We start from the raw sequence: 14660 nt of genomic DNA on the forward strand, positions 1-14660 counted from the left end.
GACTGCTAACATCTTGTACCTTAATTTGCATAACACCCAACCAGGAAAACTGCAGACAGTTTATCATTAAGACTGGTAAGCACCAGGAATTCACCATCAACAATCTGATTTAACCCTAAAATCATTATGTGACTATTCGCTCAATGTGATGAGAAGTTCAAAACAAACTGAAACTAAACAAGCAGTATTTAACCAACAGCTCTAGAAATACAGTAGCAACAAATACAGTCATGGTCTAGCAAAACTAAAAAAGCCAGAAGCAACTGTTTAGAATAAAAACAGAACAGAATTTCAGTACTTCAACAACTGTATCAGAGAAGCCAAGTGTAAGGCAGAAGTGACAGTGGATAAGATGATAAAAGCAGTTACATTTCTCAGTTTTAGAACTTCAACGTGGTCAAGAACAGTAGAGGTCTATATAGAGGATTTCTTGGTTAGATCATTCACAAGCTCATTTAAGGAGCATAGTCACAATATAAGCCAAACACATCCATCAATACAGTCAGTTTTTAGAAATTACTCGGCACGCACTTGTATAGGAAGAAGACCTAAACTAAAAGAAGAAAAAACACAGAAAACAAAATACCTTTGCAAGACGAGGGACTGTTGTTGGGGAGTTCAAGTGACCAAGCTGACCAGAGCTATTACTGCCCCATGAATATACCTGTAAGAAACATGGCTACCATCAACATTTAACAGTTTATATACACAGAGGAATACTGAGTTGTATTAGTACAATGCTTCAAGTGCGTGAACACACACAAGTCAAAGGTATAAGATGTAGGTACCAAGAAGCACTCCTCTAATTTCTAGCATATTCCTGAATGTGAGGAGGTAATTTGAGAATAGAAATAGATATGCATCAGGTCACTGAAAAATTTAAATATAATGTTAATGGACCATGCAGAACTTTCTAATATGAAACTTTTTAATACAATTAGAATGCCATTATGCACACTATTTCCATTGTCTCCTCCCACAAACAGGAAACAAAGTTTAGAAGTTGAATAAACATAAAGCTAGGAAACACTCAACATGACAATTACATCATAGATAAGCAATAAATGACAATCACTTGTACCTGGGATTTGGCAGTGAGTGCTAAGGAATGATGGCCACCAGCAGAGAGATGAATCACTTCTTTACCATCAAGACTTTTCACACACAGTGGCTGAAGCCTGACAATTTCCAGAACACAAAGAGGATGTTAACAAAAAAATCAGAGGCATTGTCAATGTGCAAATAGATATCAAAGTTCTTTTGCTCCCCCCTCATCCCCCCAATAAAGAACAGTAGAAAAAAATCATATGCATGGAGTCTTTTGGTAATAAACCAGTTAAGTCACAAATGCAAAGAAGGACAAAAGTAGATGCTGAACCTCACCCTAGTTTGGACAAGACAAATCAAAATATCACTAAAATTTCTAGTAATTACAAGGGAGAAATTCCAACTGAAGTTCAGTAACAATACAGCATAAGACATTTTGCTTGGAAGACCTTAGGTCAAAACACCTCAAAGAACAAGAGCAATGCAAGGCAGTTGACCAAATCTAAGGAGATATAACCTGACATACTGAATAATGAAACATATCAAAAAACATCTCACCTTGGCAGAACATCACCATGTCCTAGCTGTCCATCCTTCCCCTTTCCCCAGCTCCATACCTCTGTTCTTAGAGATGGTAAAAGAGCATCTGCCTCACCACTATAAGTTGGAGTCAAAGCTACAGTCCTCATTTTTGCCCGCCCTACTTTCCGTAGGAGCCTAGGAGAAACTGAAAACATACCAAGAGGAAAAAAAAAACATCATTTTAGATAAACACATCACTTACATAGACTACATGTTACACAGTAGGAGTATCAAAGGGTAACACTCCTAAGCCAACCAAGCTTTTGATTTTATTAACATGCAGTATTAGCTAGTCTTTACTTCTCCAGTCATCTTAAAATAATAATTCATAAAAACCTCCACCTTTAAATTCAATAAATGCTTTTATTTTATCAGTTATAGCCATCCACACTATTGTAACTTTTCAAGTCCTTTGTTTTTTGTGTGATTGTTTTTTTTTGTTTGTTTGTTTTTTAAAATACCTTGTGACAAGAGGCCAGGTAGGGAAAGTCTTCGACTCCCTCCTTCAGACTCTTCCTCTCTAATATCTACTAAACTGGAACTCTTCTTCCCCTGCATGGATTCCAGTCTGACCTGCTCTTCTCGACTGTCTTTCAGAGCTTCAGGCCCTGGGGAACCGCTGCCAGATTGTGATCCTGAATCATTTGAAGGTGTGCCATAGAAGTTCATTACTTTCTTCAGAGACAAGGCTCCAGCTTCATACGTAGCAGCTACTCTCACACCAACTGCTGATGCACAAGAGGCCACCAAGCTGTTTAAGGCAGATGTGCTTGCACCTGGAGGCCCAGGGATACAAGCACTAACTTGTTCTTCTTGAGAAGGCTAAAACCAAAGAAAAAGGTAAAAATATAGCAGACAGCATGTAACAGTGGGACAACGATAGACACATTCATTAATCAAACTACTATTCCTGAAACCTTGTGAGGAACAAGGAGTTAAGAAAGAACATGAAACTACTAGTTTCAGTCACTTTCTAAAGACAGGAACAGTTGCATGATCCCAAAGAGCTCACAACTGCTAGAATGCATTTGTGTTAGCAAAAGGAAGGAAAACTGTGTCCAGATGGTGTTTATATGAAATTAATTTCTAGTATTTTGTTTTTAATACTTATTTTAGCATGCAATGGCAATAACAAAAAAGCAACTATTTATCAGCTGCCGGTAAATTGTGAAATTTACTCCCTAGAACCACTGTGAAAAGTTTCTTGCTGTAATCGTAAAATGCATTAAAGACATTGATACACGCTCAGCATCTGAAGTAACAAGAAACTTACAGAATTGTGCATATTGGGCCACAGTGGCAAAGTTACCAAAGTTAACTTTACAACAAATCATCCAATACTTGTGTAAGTACTGTTAGACAGCACCACATAGTTTTGGATTATGTTTTGATCTAATAACTTCTGGGTTATATTCCCCCCCCCCCTTTTTTTTTTAAATGGTATATATCGTGTTTTGGAAGGGAGCTGGAAACAGCGTTTATTGAACCTTCACATCAAACACCTGCTGTCACTCAATAAGAAGTTTTAATTCACTGTTCTGCTACACCATCAAAACATTAACATTGAACTATTTTCTGCATCACACATACAGTAATATATCAATATTTTTCTCCCCTGTTTATACAGTTATGCCACCCTTATATGATTAACATTAGAACCCTTTTGTTCAATACTTTAACACTGAGAAATCAGATTTGTGAAGAACTCATTCCATGTATAGAAAAGCAAGTTTTACCTTGAAGTCAAATTTGTCAAGTCTTACACAAATGGGAAACCCATACAACACAAAAGGGCTAGAGAAAAGAATGGGAAATAGGCTTACGTGGCTTTGGTACTGTGGACCATAAAGAAATGAGACTACAGTACTGTCACAGATGCTTACATTGAAGGTTTACAACTCAACAAAAAAATCTCTTCCACTACAAAGAAAAGAGCCATCCTAGAAAAAGAAACACTTTGAAACTATAGGAATATCACAGCTACATTAAACTAACAGAATATTTCATTTGTGAAAAGACGAACATCAAGCATAACATAATACAATGTAAATTGTAGCATGCTAAGAGCAAGTTACTAGCTACCAACCTGCTCCGATTCTGTGCAGGTATTCTTCCCCAGGGTCTCATTTAATGTGTGATCTGATAAACTGATTAAATATTCTTTCACTTCTTTTTTGTCGGGGAACAGAATATTTCCAGGACTAGAAATTCCACTATCTTCCTGTCCATCATTGCTGGAAAGCACACTTGCTCCATCAGATTCTAAAGCAACAAGCCTGTGTTCTTCCACAAGTGGTTTCTGACAGTCTTCACTCTGGCTACTTGTCACACTTTTTCCTTCCAGGGTCTCCAAAGAAGGACAGAAGACGTGGTTTTCTGGTTGGTTATCAGCCAGTGCTACACCCAGTGGGCAACAGTGACTATCTGAAATGATTACGTGATCTTCCTTGTCTGTCATGGTAATGAGGAGTTGGCTGCAATGATTGCACCGCTCTGGAATAGGCTTCATTTCCTGCACAGGGAGGCATTGTACCAAAGCCAGGCTGTGGTAGGCTCCACAAGCAATCTGGAGCACAACACGTCCTGCCAGGTGTTCTACCTTCTGTGGCTTTGTCACTGGGAAAGTTGTTGTTATGAGACCTAGCTGGCAGCCGCTCCCCCAAGCCCATATCTCTCTGCTTAGCGATAGCGCCAGTGTGTGCTCTTCTCCACATGCCAGCTGCAAAATCCTTACTGACAGCAGAGGACTGGTTTCAGAATCAGAAATACTGATGGGTTGTGGTTCTGGCACATACAGTTGATTAGCAACTGCACACTGGCCAGCAGAATTGTTCCCCCACATGTACACCACGCCACCTTCTGTCACGGCTCCATTATGGAAGCTGCCAGCTGCCACTGTAATAACATGCTGCCCAAGCAAAGCTTTTTCTAAAATGGGACTCTTAGCACACAGCTCCTCTGGTCCTGATCTCCAGGGTAGCTTTCCGAAACTGTAAACTTCTCCACCTATTAAAAAAAAGGGAAAAAAGAGCATGATTCTAATCAAGTTAAACCAACAGAAAAACTTGAGATGAGTTTCTGATAAAAATCAGTTTTTAGCTTAATCCTTGATCAGCAAAATTATGGCTATTGATACAGGAAAACTGCTAGTAGCTCTCTGCTACTGCTGCTTCTAAGTTCTATACCAATGTTAACATCACCCTCTGCATAAGTGTTCACTGTTAAACCAAGTAATACTTCTCTGTTAAAAATTCTACTACACTCAAATGTATTTATTCTGTTTTAAGAAAGGACAAATTCACAGCAAATACACAGATGAACAAAGGCAATGTGTCTGACAAATGCAAACTGCTCAGAGAAAACAGTACTGTTAATAGAAACTACAGAAGAAACATCTTAAGAGTACCTAATACACCGTTTCTTAATGGTCACATTCTTCATGGGCTGTAAAAGTCACCTTGGGAAAGCACAGCATACCACACAGCAGTATGCAACTTCAATTTATACTTCAGTCTTTCAAGTTTTCCCTGCTACGTACTCTATACGGACAGCCATTCTTGAAAACCGTAACACAGACAGCTTCTCTCTCCATACCAACATCCAGTATCACTGAATTGTACTGTCTGCTACCCTACAGTGAAACAGGATCGACCTATCAGGTGGAAAGGGGAGGGACGAGGTTGAGGCACACACTACTGTTTGGTGTTGTACTGCAGCTCCTCCAATATTTCATTATTTTTACCTGAAAAGGTCACAGCAATGCCAATTCAAGAAAGGCAGAAATCTATTTTAAAGATGAACAGTTGTCTTCACAGCAAGAGAAAAATGGCAAATCATATCCACAAACAGCATCACTCATAAGGCAACATACACGCATGTCCTTTTAATTACTAAAGAAACATGTTCCAAAGAAACACCGGAGATCTTTCACAATTCTGGTAGGTAAGAGATGCTTATAGCAGGCTCATCGACAAACTGGTAACCAATACAATCTTTTTCTGAAGTCCAGTTACATTCAACAATTTAAATTCTTTTTCCTTCAAAAAGTTCAGAAGGGAAAAAAAAAAAAATAATAAAGAAGCAACTTCCAGTTAATTCGTTACCACTGCACACCAGTTGTTGATCAGTGCAAGTAAGGGCCAAGCTACACAAACACTTAAATGGACTGTATTTAAACATGCTTTTTTTTTTTTTTTTTTAGACCACTCACAAACTAGATTCACCCTAATGCATCTGCTAGATACATGTTTTTATCAGAAGCACACAGAAAAACAAGGCTCTTACATATCAATAGAACTTCTTGCTGTACTGTCTTTTTGGAAGAAAAGATACCATTTTGAGTTAAGGCAGTTCAGACTACATTACTATCTTTAAAAAGGAAATCCAGAGCCACTGTTAAAAGGAAAAAAAAAAGTATGAAAGCACACTCTGTGCATCTAAGCTTTATTCCAACACAGTTTTAAGAGCCTTGTAACTATGAAAGAAATACTGACAATGTTAAAAATCTAAGCATTCAAAAGTTGTGCATGAGACTTACAAAGAAACAGTCTCAAAGACAGACTGGCAATAATTGAAGTTAGTTATTGCTGCACATCTTTAAAATTAACATATTTATTACCTTCTGTTAGAAGCAAGCCATGATTTGTACCAAGGGATGCCTGTAGTACAGTCTTTCCACTGAGACCCAAAAGCCGTTCTGGAGTTACAGAGCAGGAACCAGCCTTCCAAACATAGACCAGGCCTCTCTCTTTGGCTCCTTCTGCCTCTTCTGAGCTACAAAAATATTGGAGGAAACAGAATCAGCCTGAAGTTTTCTGTGATAGTGCAAGATGTAGTTTGCTTTTTGCATACATAGGAAAGACTTCAAAGTTCAGATACTAGTTTCAATTTCACGAAGTTAACAGATTTACAATTTGGTAATCTTAAATGTTATTGAAATTAACAACAAAAATAATCTATTTGAAGGCATTAGCTTTAGTTTTCACTTGCAGTTTACCAACCAGAAAAACAGCTGATCTTTCCACTAGTAACTTTAAACATACATTTTGCAATTAGTACAGCTGATTACATATTGTACTTGTTCACAGCAAGGGGATCAAATTAATACACAACTCTGCCACCGTGCATATGCTGGAGGACATAGTTGCATCAGTTCTATTTACATGTAAGCAGCTCTGTACCTGTCTAAATAGAGAGACTTATGTTAATTCTTACCATGTTAGAAAATAGAAGAAACATTTCTGGGTTATTAGGTTTCATTCATATTTTCTATTATTTAATTTTGTGAAATTATGAGGCAGGAAAAAAACAGCTTGGCTCTTTAAGTGAATTTCTCAGATTCAAATGAGCCAATCATTCAAATCAATTGAACCAAAGGGGAGGGAGGAGAAAAAAAAAAAAAAAGAAAATCCTGAAACTCTATGAAAGTATCTGGCCTCCCAGGAGTGACTGCAGCTATCCGCAGGTGCTTTAACACTTGACAAGCTCTGGTCTGAATGCTCAGTAAACAACTTCTCCCATTCAGCAGAAAGAAATTCTCTGGTATTTGACAAGCATAGTTCTAATAATTTGTGGAGACCCTTGGTATAAAGAAAAGTAATTTTAATTTAACTTGAAACTCTATACTGATGTTTAAAGAGTTTTCTTCAAATTCATTTCCAGTTTTATACAGAACAGATTCTTACACACCCTGCAGGGAAAAAATAGGATTACCTCTTTATTTGGCAGCAGTCATTTATTACCTACATAAATCAGCTTTTGCAGCTTTACATATAGCTGAAGTTAAATATAAAAGGTAGTGAAAGAGCTTTGATGGAATAGCCGTGTTTGCCTATAAGAAAGGGCACAAAACAACAAATGCATTCCATTACTGAAGCAAAGCCAGAAAAAGCTACTCTGACAGGTCTCATTGTGTATAACACAGAAGTAGCACATTCAAAAACCATAAGGCACTACTCATGCAGACTATTGATTTTTTTCAATTAAGTTTTGCTCATTGCAGTGCATAGGCTGAATACCTTCACATAACCTGGTGCTGAAATATTTAAAATGATAATAACTAGCAAAAGATGGAATTCTTGTTCTTTTTTTTTTTTCCCTTGTGTGGAAAAAGAAGGTGACAGTCAAGAACTCATCTAAGATTCAGGGAAGTAACGTAATCCAAATAACATAGTATAAAGCTTTCATCAACATACTGTGCATTAAATTTAGCTTACAGTCTGATACTTTGGCTTTTATCCATTTAAAAACTCTTCAGAGACCAGTGTACACCAAGTATGCACATTTATATACCAAGCCTTATTACAAGATACCCATTTGCCATCCCAAACCACCGAACCCATCAGGTCTATTAACATAAAAAAAAAAAAAACAGGAGCAAAAGAATAGTCTGTTGCATGACTATTAATCCAAAAGCAAAATTCACACATACAGACAACAGGTATGATTTTACTATTCACCACAGAATGTTACTTTTATGTTTCCAGCCATAACTATCCATCTACACATTTCAATAATCAACTGATAAAACAAGTTGTTGTTCTAATAAGTTGAGTGTTCCAGAAACACTGAAAGTCAAACTAAACTAATCTTCTCTCCTGCAGCTTAAGTTGCATAAAGAGTATGTTGACACTACTTAATAGTTTTACAGGGTGATCATTAGCTGGCACACTGCTGGGAGCCTCTGTGGCTTCACCTAGCTGCTCACTCACCTTCTTTCCTGTGAGTCCATCTGTCAGTGGCAGCACTCCATTACCACCAAATCATTCCTCTTTCAAAAGGAACAATACAATCTCCACAAACTGTAAAACAAACAAGCCAGCTATTTAACTGCAAATAAAGTTAACCTGAAAAAACAAAAACACAACCCCGCAAAACAAGAAGAAAAGCACTAGATCCCATGTGTAAAACCCACATGTAAAATCGCGACGCACTTCCACAACACAAGAACGGTTCAGTTCACTCACAGAGTTGGCAGACAGAAGCCAAACAGCCAGACTTGTCCTACCTACTCATCTCACAATAGGTCTATTGTAAGAACAGAATGAACAAAACCTAGTTCAGAGCCAGAAATTAACATCTCTAATTTTCAGTACACCCTCAAGAAGCAAAGCAGAATAAATTATCTAATTTCAGCTTAAGAATTCTATGCTCAAGTTAAATTTGTAAATGGCAAATACATTTGTATGAGCAAATGGTTAAGAATTTAATTCATAACCTTCATTCTGAATCAGATCACATACTACTGTATATAATATAGTACAGTTCTACTAAAGCCTATGCAGAAATCCACTTTAAGAATTCAAAACATTTCTTCAGAGTATCAATAAAGATAATACCATAGAAACCAGCGTGAAAAAAACAAGCAGCTACTCTACTTATGCTTTTACTCTTTCAGATTTTGAATTTTGAAAGTTCACCCTCACACCTTTCCATCTTCATGAAGAATTTATCATCTTGTAAGAAAAGTGACACTATAGATGAATTACTAGATGAAGTATTAAAACTTTTAATAATATTGACATATATATGCGATATTTATTGAAATGAAGTAAGTTTCAGACAAATTCTTTATACCATGTTGCTGTATTATAGTTGCTGTCTGATATCTACTGTAACAAAAATAGAAAACAAATGATTTAACACAATGGCCTTTTACAGCAACACATCTCCAAGAAAATATCCAAAATGTCTGAACCCCTTACAGAGAGGAAATACATGTAAAGTACATTCAGTCTTGATTGCGAGAGACACTATATGCAAAGCTGTAATCTGTATACACACAAGTGTCAGTTCACACTTAGAGATAATAATCATCAGGTCGATAAACGACTGAAATAATTCACACAAATTACAACACTTTCACTCAACTACTCTGATTAAAAAAGTACCAAACAGACCTTTACAGACAAACAGCCACATCTCAAAGCAAAAGTTTTCAGTTTCCAAATACCGAAAGAGTGATTTGGGCTTCAGAATTGGCAAAGAATATATTTCAAAATAAAAGATTCCATGGAAATAATTATAATAAATCAAATTAATACAATAAAATAGTATTATGCTAAATCACATTTTTTGTTTGTTTGTTTGTTTTTTAAGAGCAAAGTGCGTAAATCAGACACCTTCTAGGAACAGAGTCCCATTTATCACCAGAAAGACACCACTTTCCAGGTATTTCTTCCCCTTCTTCCTCAAAGAAAAGGAAACAATTTTTAGAGCATTAAGAGAGGAAGTCTTAGAAAGATAAACTGTTATGCAACACTTGAGTAAGAGAGGTGTTGATGAAGCACCAAAAGAGACAGAAACATTTCTAGAACTTGTGGTTTTGTGATGTGTTCCTGCGTGCAGTAGGTCCAAGTGATTTATATATACAGTGTATATATATTTAAAGCCAATTCAAAAACACAGAGCTCCACAATTCATTTTATTGAAGATGCTGGCAATTCTCTGGGAGCAACTGTAGCTTCATATATAAGTACCCATCAATAAATCTGATGAAGAGATGGGAGCTTTGATAAGGTTGGAGTATCAACATATCTGAGTATGAAATAAGTCTTAAAATCCTTGGCTTCAATAATTGAGTTATTTTTTTAAGGGCTTAAAGATGTTCTTTCCTTCTTGTGAGCGTGCACTGCACAAAACTTACTATATTACTTCTCAAAACTTCCAATTACAACAAAACAGAATTAAGACAGGCAACTGATTAGCTGTTTTGCAAGACCTTACTTCAAGGCCCCATTTGTGAAATGATTACAAGGTTTGCAATGCAGGCGGACTGGAATGGAAGAAAGCAGTATGATAGTGGCGATATGTTTTGTTTTCTTCATAAACAGCTCACAGTTAAGGTTGCATTACTAGGCATTTATGCATAACAGGGAAAACAACAGTTAAACTGTGTTCTTTCCATTAACGATGCATTTCTAAGAAATTTAAAAGTCATTATCAAGTTCAGCCTACGTTTTCATTCACTCCTAGTACATTAGAATATTATTGCCATTTCTCAGCTAACACAAAATAAGTCATTTTGTCAGAGCTACAAACTAAGTCACTTTCTCCCAACTGAAACATTCAGTTTTCTTAGCTGACTTTCACCTAGTAACACTTTTATACAAACTATGTTGCAGCTTTATAAATACATTATTTCTTTTCCACTAAAATTATCTAAGCTTTTAAGTAACAACGTTTAACATTCACATAAAAAAAAACAGCTACTATACATTGTTCTCTTGGTAGGAAAGATTGGTATGATACCTGCACTGCTCTGCCTGCCCACTTACTTTCCACATTTTAATTTCAACACCACAAGAACGAAACTGCAAAGAGTTCCAAATAGAGCCAAATTATGAAACAGATTTGTGTTACAAACAGATGGTCACTACCGTGACGCTGATGTCATACTTTCCACTCGCAGAGCAGATTGCTAATTCAAATTCTCCAGAAATCAAACACTATCACATTATAACTACTGCTATGGCAGGGAACGGCCTGGCGTAAACATTACTCTGATTACTATGGGACCATGTCCTTCACTGGACATTGACTGCTCAGGAGCAAGCACCATAGATATAAACGGAATCTCATATTCAAGGCTGAACAGAAACAACACGTATGCCCCTTGCTTTCCAAAATATAGTCATCATGTGCCCAATTACCCACTACAATTAATAGATAACTACAAATATTTCTACAACTTCCTGACATATTTACTTCCTAAAAAACGTGTGTCCAAAGAGGTAAGTTCATTGCACCATACGTAGCAGTAACTTACACTGACAGGACTGCCAAGTTTATTGTATAAAATTATCTGCACAGCTTCTGAACGCTGCTACCCCCAAGCTTCCTAGTTCACAGCTAAGTTGTCAATATTAGTCTTGCCTGTATGTCTGCAGCCATTTCTGAGTGCTAACTGTGGTTCCTACACGACACGCTACCAACTCAAGAAGTCCTTCAGTTTTGGCCACCACCAACTAGGTACAATCACTATTTTTAATACTGTTTGATTAAAATCTGCTCAGAGCAAAGCCAAACCAACTTACTGTTACAGGACAGCAGTCGCCCCTTCAGATGAGGGCTCAGAGCTTTTTTAGTGCCAGTTCCAGTGCACAAGTGACAGCCTTAAAACATTATCAGTAAAAATTGAGGAAAAAAGGCAACACAGAAAGCTCTTAGCACCAGCTTAAAATAACTGTTGGAAGACACCTGCTCCACCACCTCACTGATAATTTAAGATCCACCGAGCAGGCAGGAGGCTCACAGGTTATGAGGCAGCCCCTTCCCTGCTCCCCCCCCTGCAGCTGCACCTTCCTCACCCCGCACCTGCCGGGCCGGCCCTTGCTGTTTTCACCCAGTCACGGCGCAGTAACGGCCGCGGCCGCCTCCCCCCCGCGCCGCCCGGGGCCCTGCCAGCAGCCCGCCGCCCCCCGCACCTGTTCCTGTTCCCGCCGCCGGGCCGGGCCGCCCCGCGCTGAGGGACGAGGCCGCGGGCGGGTAACGGCGGCGCGGAGCCGCTGCAGGGCGAGCAGCGCGCGGCGCTTTGCTCCTTCCCGCCCCGGCCGGCGCCACGCGCAGCCGCCGCCGCCTCTCCCGCCTCACTCACCCGGCGCCGCGCTCGCTGCGCCCCGCCCCGCCGCCCGGCAGCTGACGGACGCGGGGCGGCGCCTGTGGAGGGGCGGGGCGAGGGCGGGGGCGGGCCGCGCCGACGGGTCCCCAGTGGGGACAGAAGCGGCCGCGGGGCGGCCCCGGGAACTGCGAGGCGCGGCCCGCGGGCCCTCGGCGCGAAGCGTTGGGGCTTGATGCTGAGGAGACAGCACCGAGCTTGGCAGCTCCGGGCTTATGGAGCTAGCCCGAAGCTAGGAAGAGAGTAACAAATAAAAAAATATATAAAAAATAAGAATAAATAAATAAAAATAATAAAAAATAAATAAAATAAATAAATAAATAAAAGCAAATAGCCAGTCGCTACTACGAGGCTTACGGTGTATGGCCCTGTTAGGGCCGAATCACCAGGCTGTGTGAACTGTGCAGGGGTGAGAAAGGCTTAACCTGAACCTTAAGGGGGGGGACGAGAAGATGGCATAACTTTAAATTTTACTCCTGCATTTGTTTTTTAGTCCCTGCCCTAAAAGATTACTATCTGGAGAGGAATAAAGGTAAAATAACAGAGGCTATTACCTTAGAGGCTAAGGTAAAATAACATATTTAGAATGACACGGGCTGAAATTCCTTCAGTAGTTACGGCAGTTTTGTCTTTGCGTACTGTCAGAGCGAGTGCTGACGCTTACAAAGATGAGCACATGCAGGCAGTTGCTCCCTTACGGATGTGTGAGAAACCAAAACTGAGATACGTCAGTGGTGGGGAGGGAGGTGGAAACGAAGTGCTCAAAGCCAGGGCAGTCAAGGAGAAAGGAAAGAACCACATCAATAAAACAGTCTGATAGAGTTTGCCTTCTTTTCCTGTGCCAGCTGATGGATATAACCAGAGCAACCCTTGCTGTGCCCTCACTGCAGCCGCAGCATTTCCACACTCTCTAGAGTCGAATATGCAGGATGTGGAGGGCCAGGGGTTGTGCTGGTCCTTTCCAAGAGGAGGATGTTGTGGACAGGTTCAAATGGGTAAGTATGCAACATCCACAAAGAAAGGCAGAAACTATTTCATCCTATCATTATTCCAACCATGAATAGGCAATTAATTGCTGAATGACATGTCAGTAGCTTCTTGTTCTGCACAGCAATCTGAAATACATGCCACTTTCTTCATGAAGCAGAGACAAGGCATTATATTTGGAGCTGCCACATCCTATGTCCATCTGGAGGAGCTGTGTGAAGGATCCAGTGCAACTGTTTACAAGGGGATCAGCAGGTGAGCAAGGGCCACCAGTGGCACTATTCCATGCCCAATGCTTACCACTTATGGGAATCGTAAGAATGAGCTTGAAGCTGGGCAATTCAGAGTACTTGTAGGAAAATAAAGGCAAATCAAATGTCTGGCTTTGCCTTTCACCAGGATATTTGCAAAGCCCCATTCAATTTTTTTCAGGGAACTCCTCCACTTTAGCAGTGGAGGCTCCACCAGGGCACTTTGCTGCACGGCCATGTGCCAGGGGACTGTTTGCCTGCACCTGAGACAGAGCAAGGGTTTTTCTTGGAATGAGGGATTCCTGCATGATGGCGAGGAATTGGGGCGAGGGCAAGTTGCCATTACATGGGAGCAGAGAAGCTGAGACAGGGCAGAGTGGGAGCACTGACCAAAGCCACAATCCAGCAATAGCTGGTCAGCAGAATGGTGCTGCTCCAGCCAGGTGGGCTGGTTCCATTCTGCTGCTGAAGAAGACAAGAGGAGGGGGTTGCAATGCTTTTCTAAGCTTGGCCTCAGGGGGAAGTGAGCCCTAAAAATTTTGCTCAGGTGAATGTGGAGCACCCTGGGAGGTCGCTAATACTGTCATCATGCCAAGCACTGAGGTGCTTTGTGTGACCTTTCACTCTGACCTAACAGGATCAATGCCCAGTTGGTGGCACTCAAAGTTATCAGGCTGGAAGCAGAGGCGGGAGTGCCCTTTACAGCCATTCGGGAAGGTAAGAAATCAAGATCCTTGTCAAACACACCAGGGGTGAGCAAGACTCTTTATGGCTGTGTAGGACAGAGAAGCCTCCCCTCCTTGTCCATATTTCAGGCAATAAAAATAAATATAGAAGTGACACCAATGCTGACATTTGTCAAATGTGCTCTCCAGAGCTGTCCCTGGGTGCTCCAGCACTGCCTGTGGTGGGGGCAGACTACACCTTTATCGATACACTGCCCTGAGCAGGGCTGGACTCACCCGCCTTCTGTTCTGTCACACACTTCACCTCCCTGGCATTAACCTTGCCACGTGCTGTGCTCACCCTGTGTGCTTGTATGGATGTAACTGCACTCACGTCACACTTCTTCACTGCAGTGAGTTCCTGAAGGGTTCCAGTGCTCAAAGGCTGGTGAATCTGGAATGCAAGAAATCCCTGGAGGGACTGGAGGAAGTCAGTATCACGCACTGCATAAC

The 14660-nt window shown here is 40.3% G+C and overlaps 2 protein-coding genes across 3 annotated transcripts in view; one reads left to right on the plus strand and one right to left on the minus strand.

The window, feature by feature from the left end:
* ALS2 (alsin Rho guanine nucleotide exchange factor ALS2) overlaps positions 1 to 12260 on the minus strand; it is a 39264-nt gene extending 27004 nt beyond the window's left edge. The window contains exons 1-8 of one of the 2 annotated variants that reach the window (XM_084289578.1): positions 12224 to 12260; positions 8340 to 8429; positions 6248 to 6402; positions 3716 to 4635; positions 2091 to 2451; positions 1606 to 1774; positions 1082 to 1178; positions 587 to 664 (exon numbers count right to left, since the gene is read on the minus strand). In XM_084289578.1, the coding sequence (XP_084145704.1) occupies positions 587 to 664; positions 1082 to 1178; positions 1606 to 1774; positions 2091 to 2451; positions 3716 to 4635; positions 6248 to 6402; positions 8340 to 8359 (1800 nt within the window). In that variant the 5' untranslated portion in view covers positions 8360 to 8429; positions 12224 to 12260. Of the gene's footprint in view, positions 1 to 586; positions 665 to 1081; positions 1179 to 1605; positions 1775 to 2090; positions 2452 to 3715; positions 4636 to 6247; positions 6403 to 8339; positions 8430 to 12053; positions 12201 to 12223 lie in introns of those variants that run through there. The other variant, XM_084289577.1, reaches the window with a different exon arrangement.
* Positions 11887 to 14660, plus strand: part of CDK15 (cyclin dependent kinase 15) — a gene marked incomplete at both ends in the record, with an annotated part of 34124 nt that continues 31350 nt past the window's right edge. The window contains 5 exon segments of the mRNA XM_084289419.1: positions 11887 to 12408; positions 13090 to 13155; positions 13159 to 13239; positions 13389 to 13486; positions 14120 to 14199. Coding sequence (XP_084145545.1) covers positions 11887 to 12408; positions 13090 to 13155; positions 13159 to 13239; positions 13389 to 13486; positions 14120 to 14199 — 847 coding nt within the window.

The sequence above is a fragment of the Netta rufina genome, assembly GCF_964035555.1.
Source record: "Netta rufina genome assembly, chromosome: 6".
NCBI classification, from domain to species: Eukaryota; Metazoa; Chordata; class Aves; order Anseriformes; family Anatidae; genus Netta; species Netta rufina.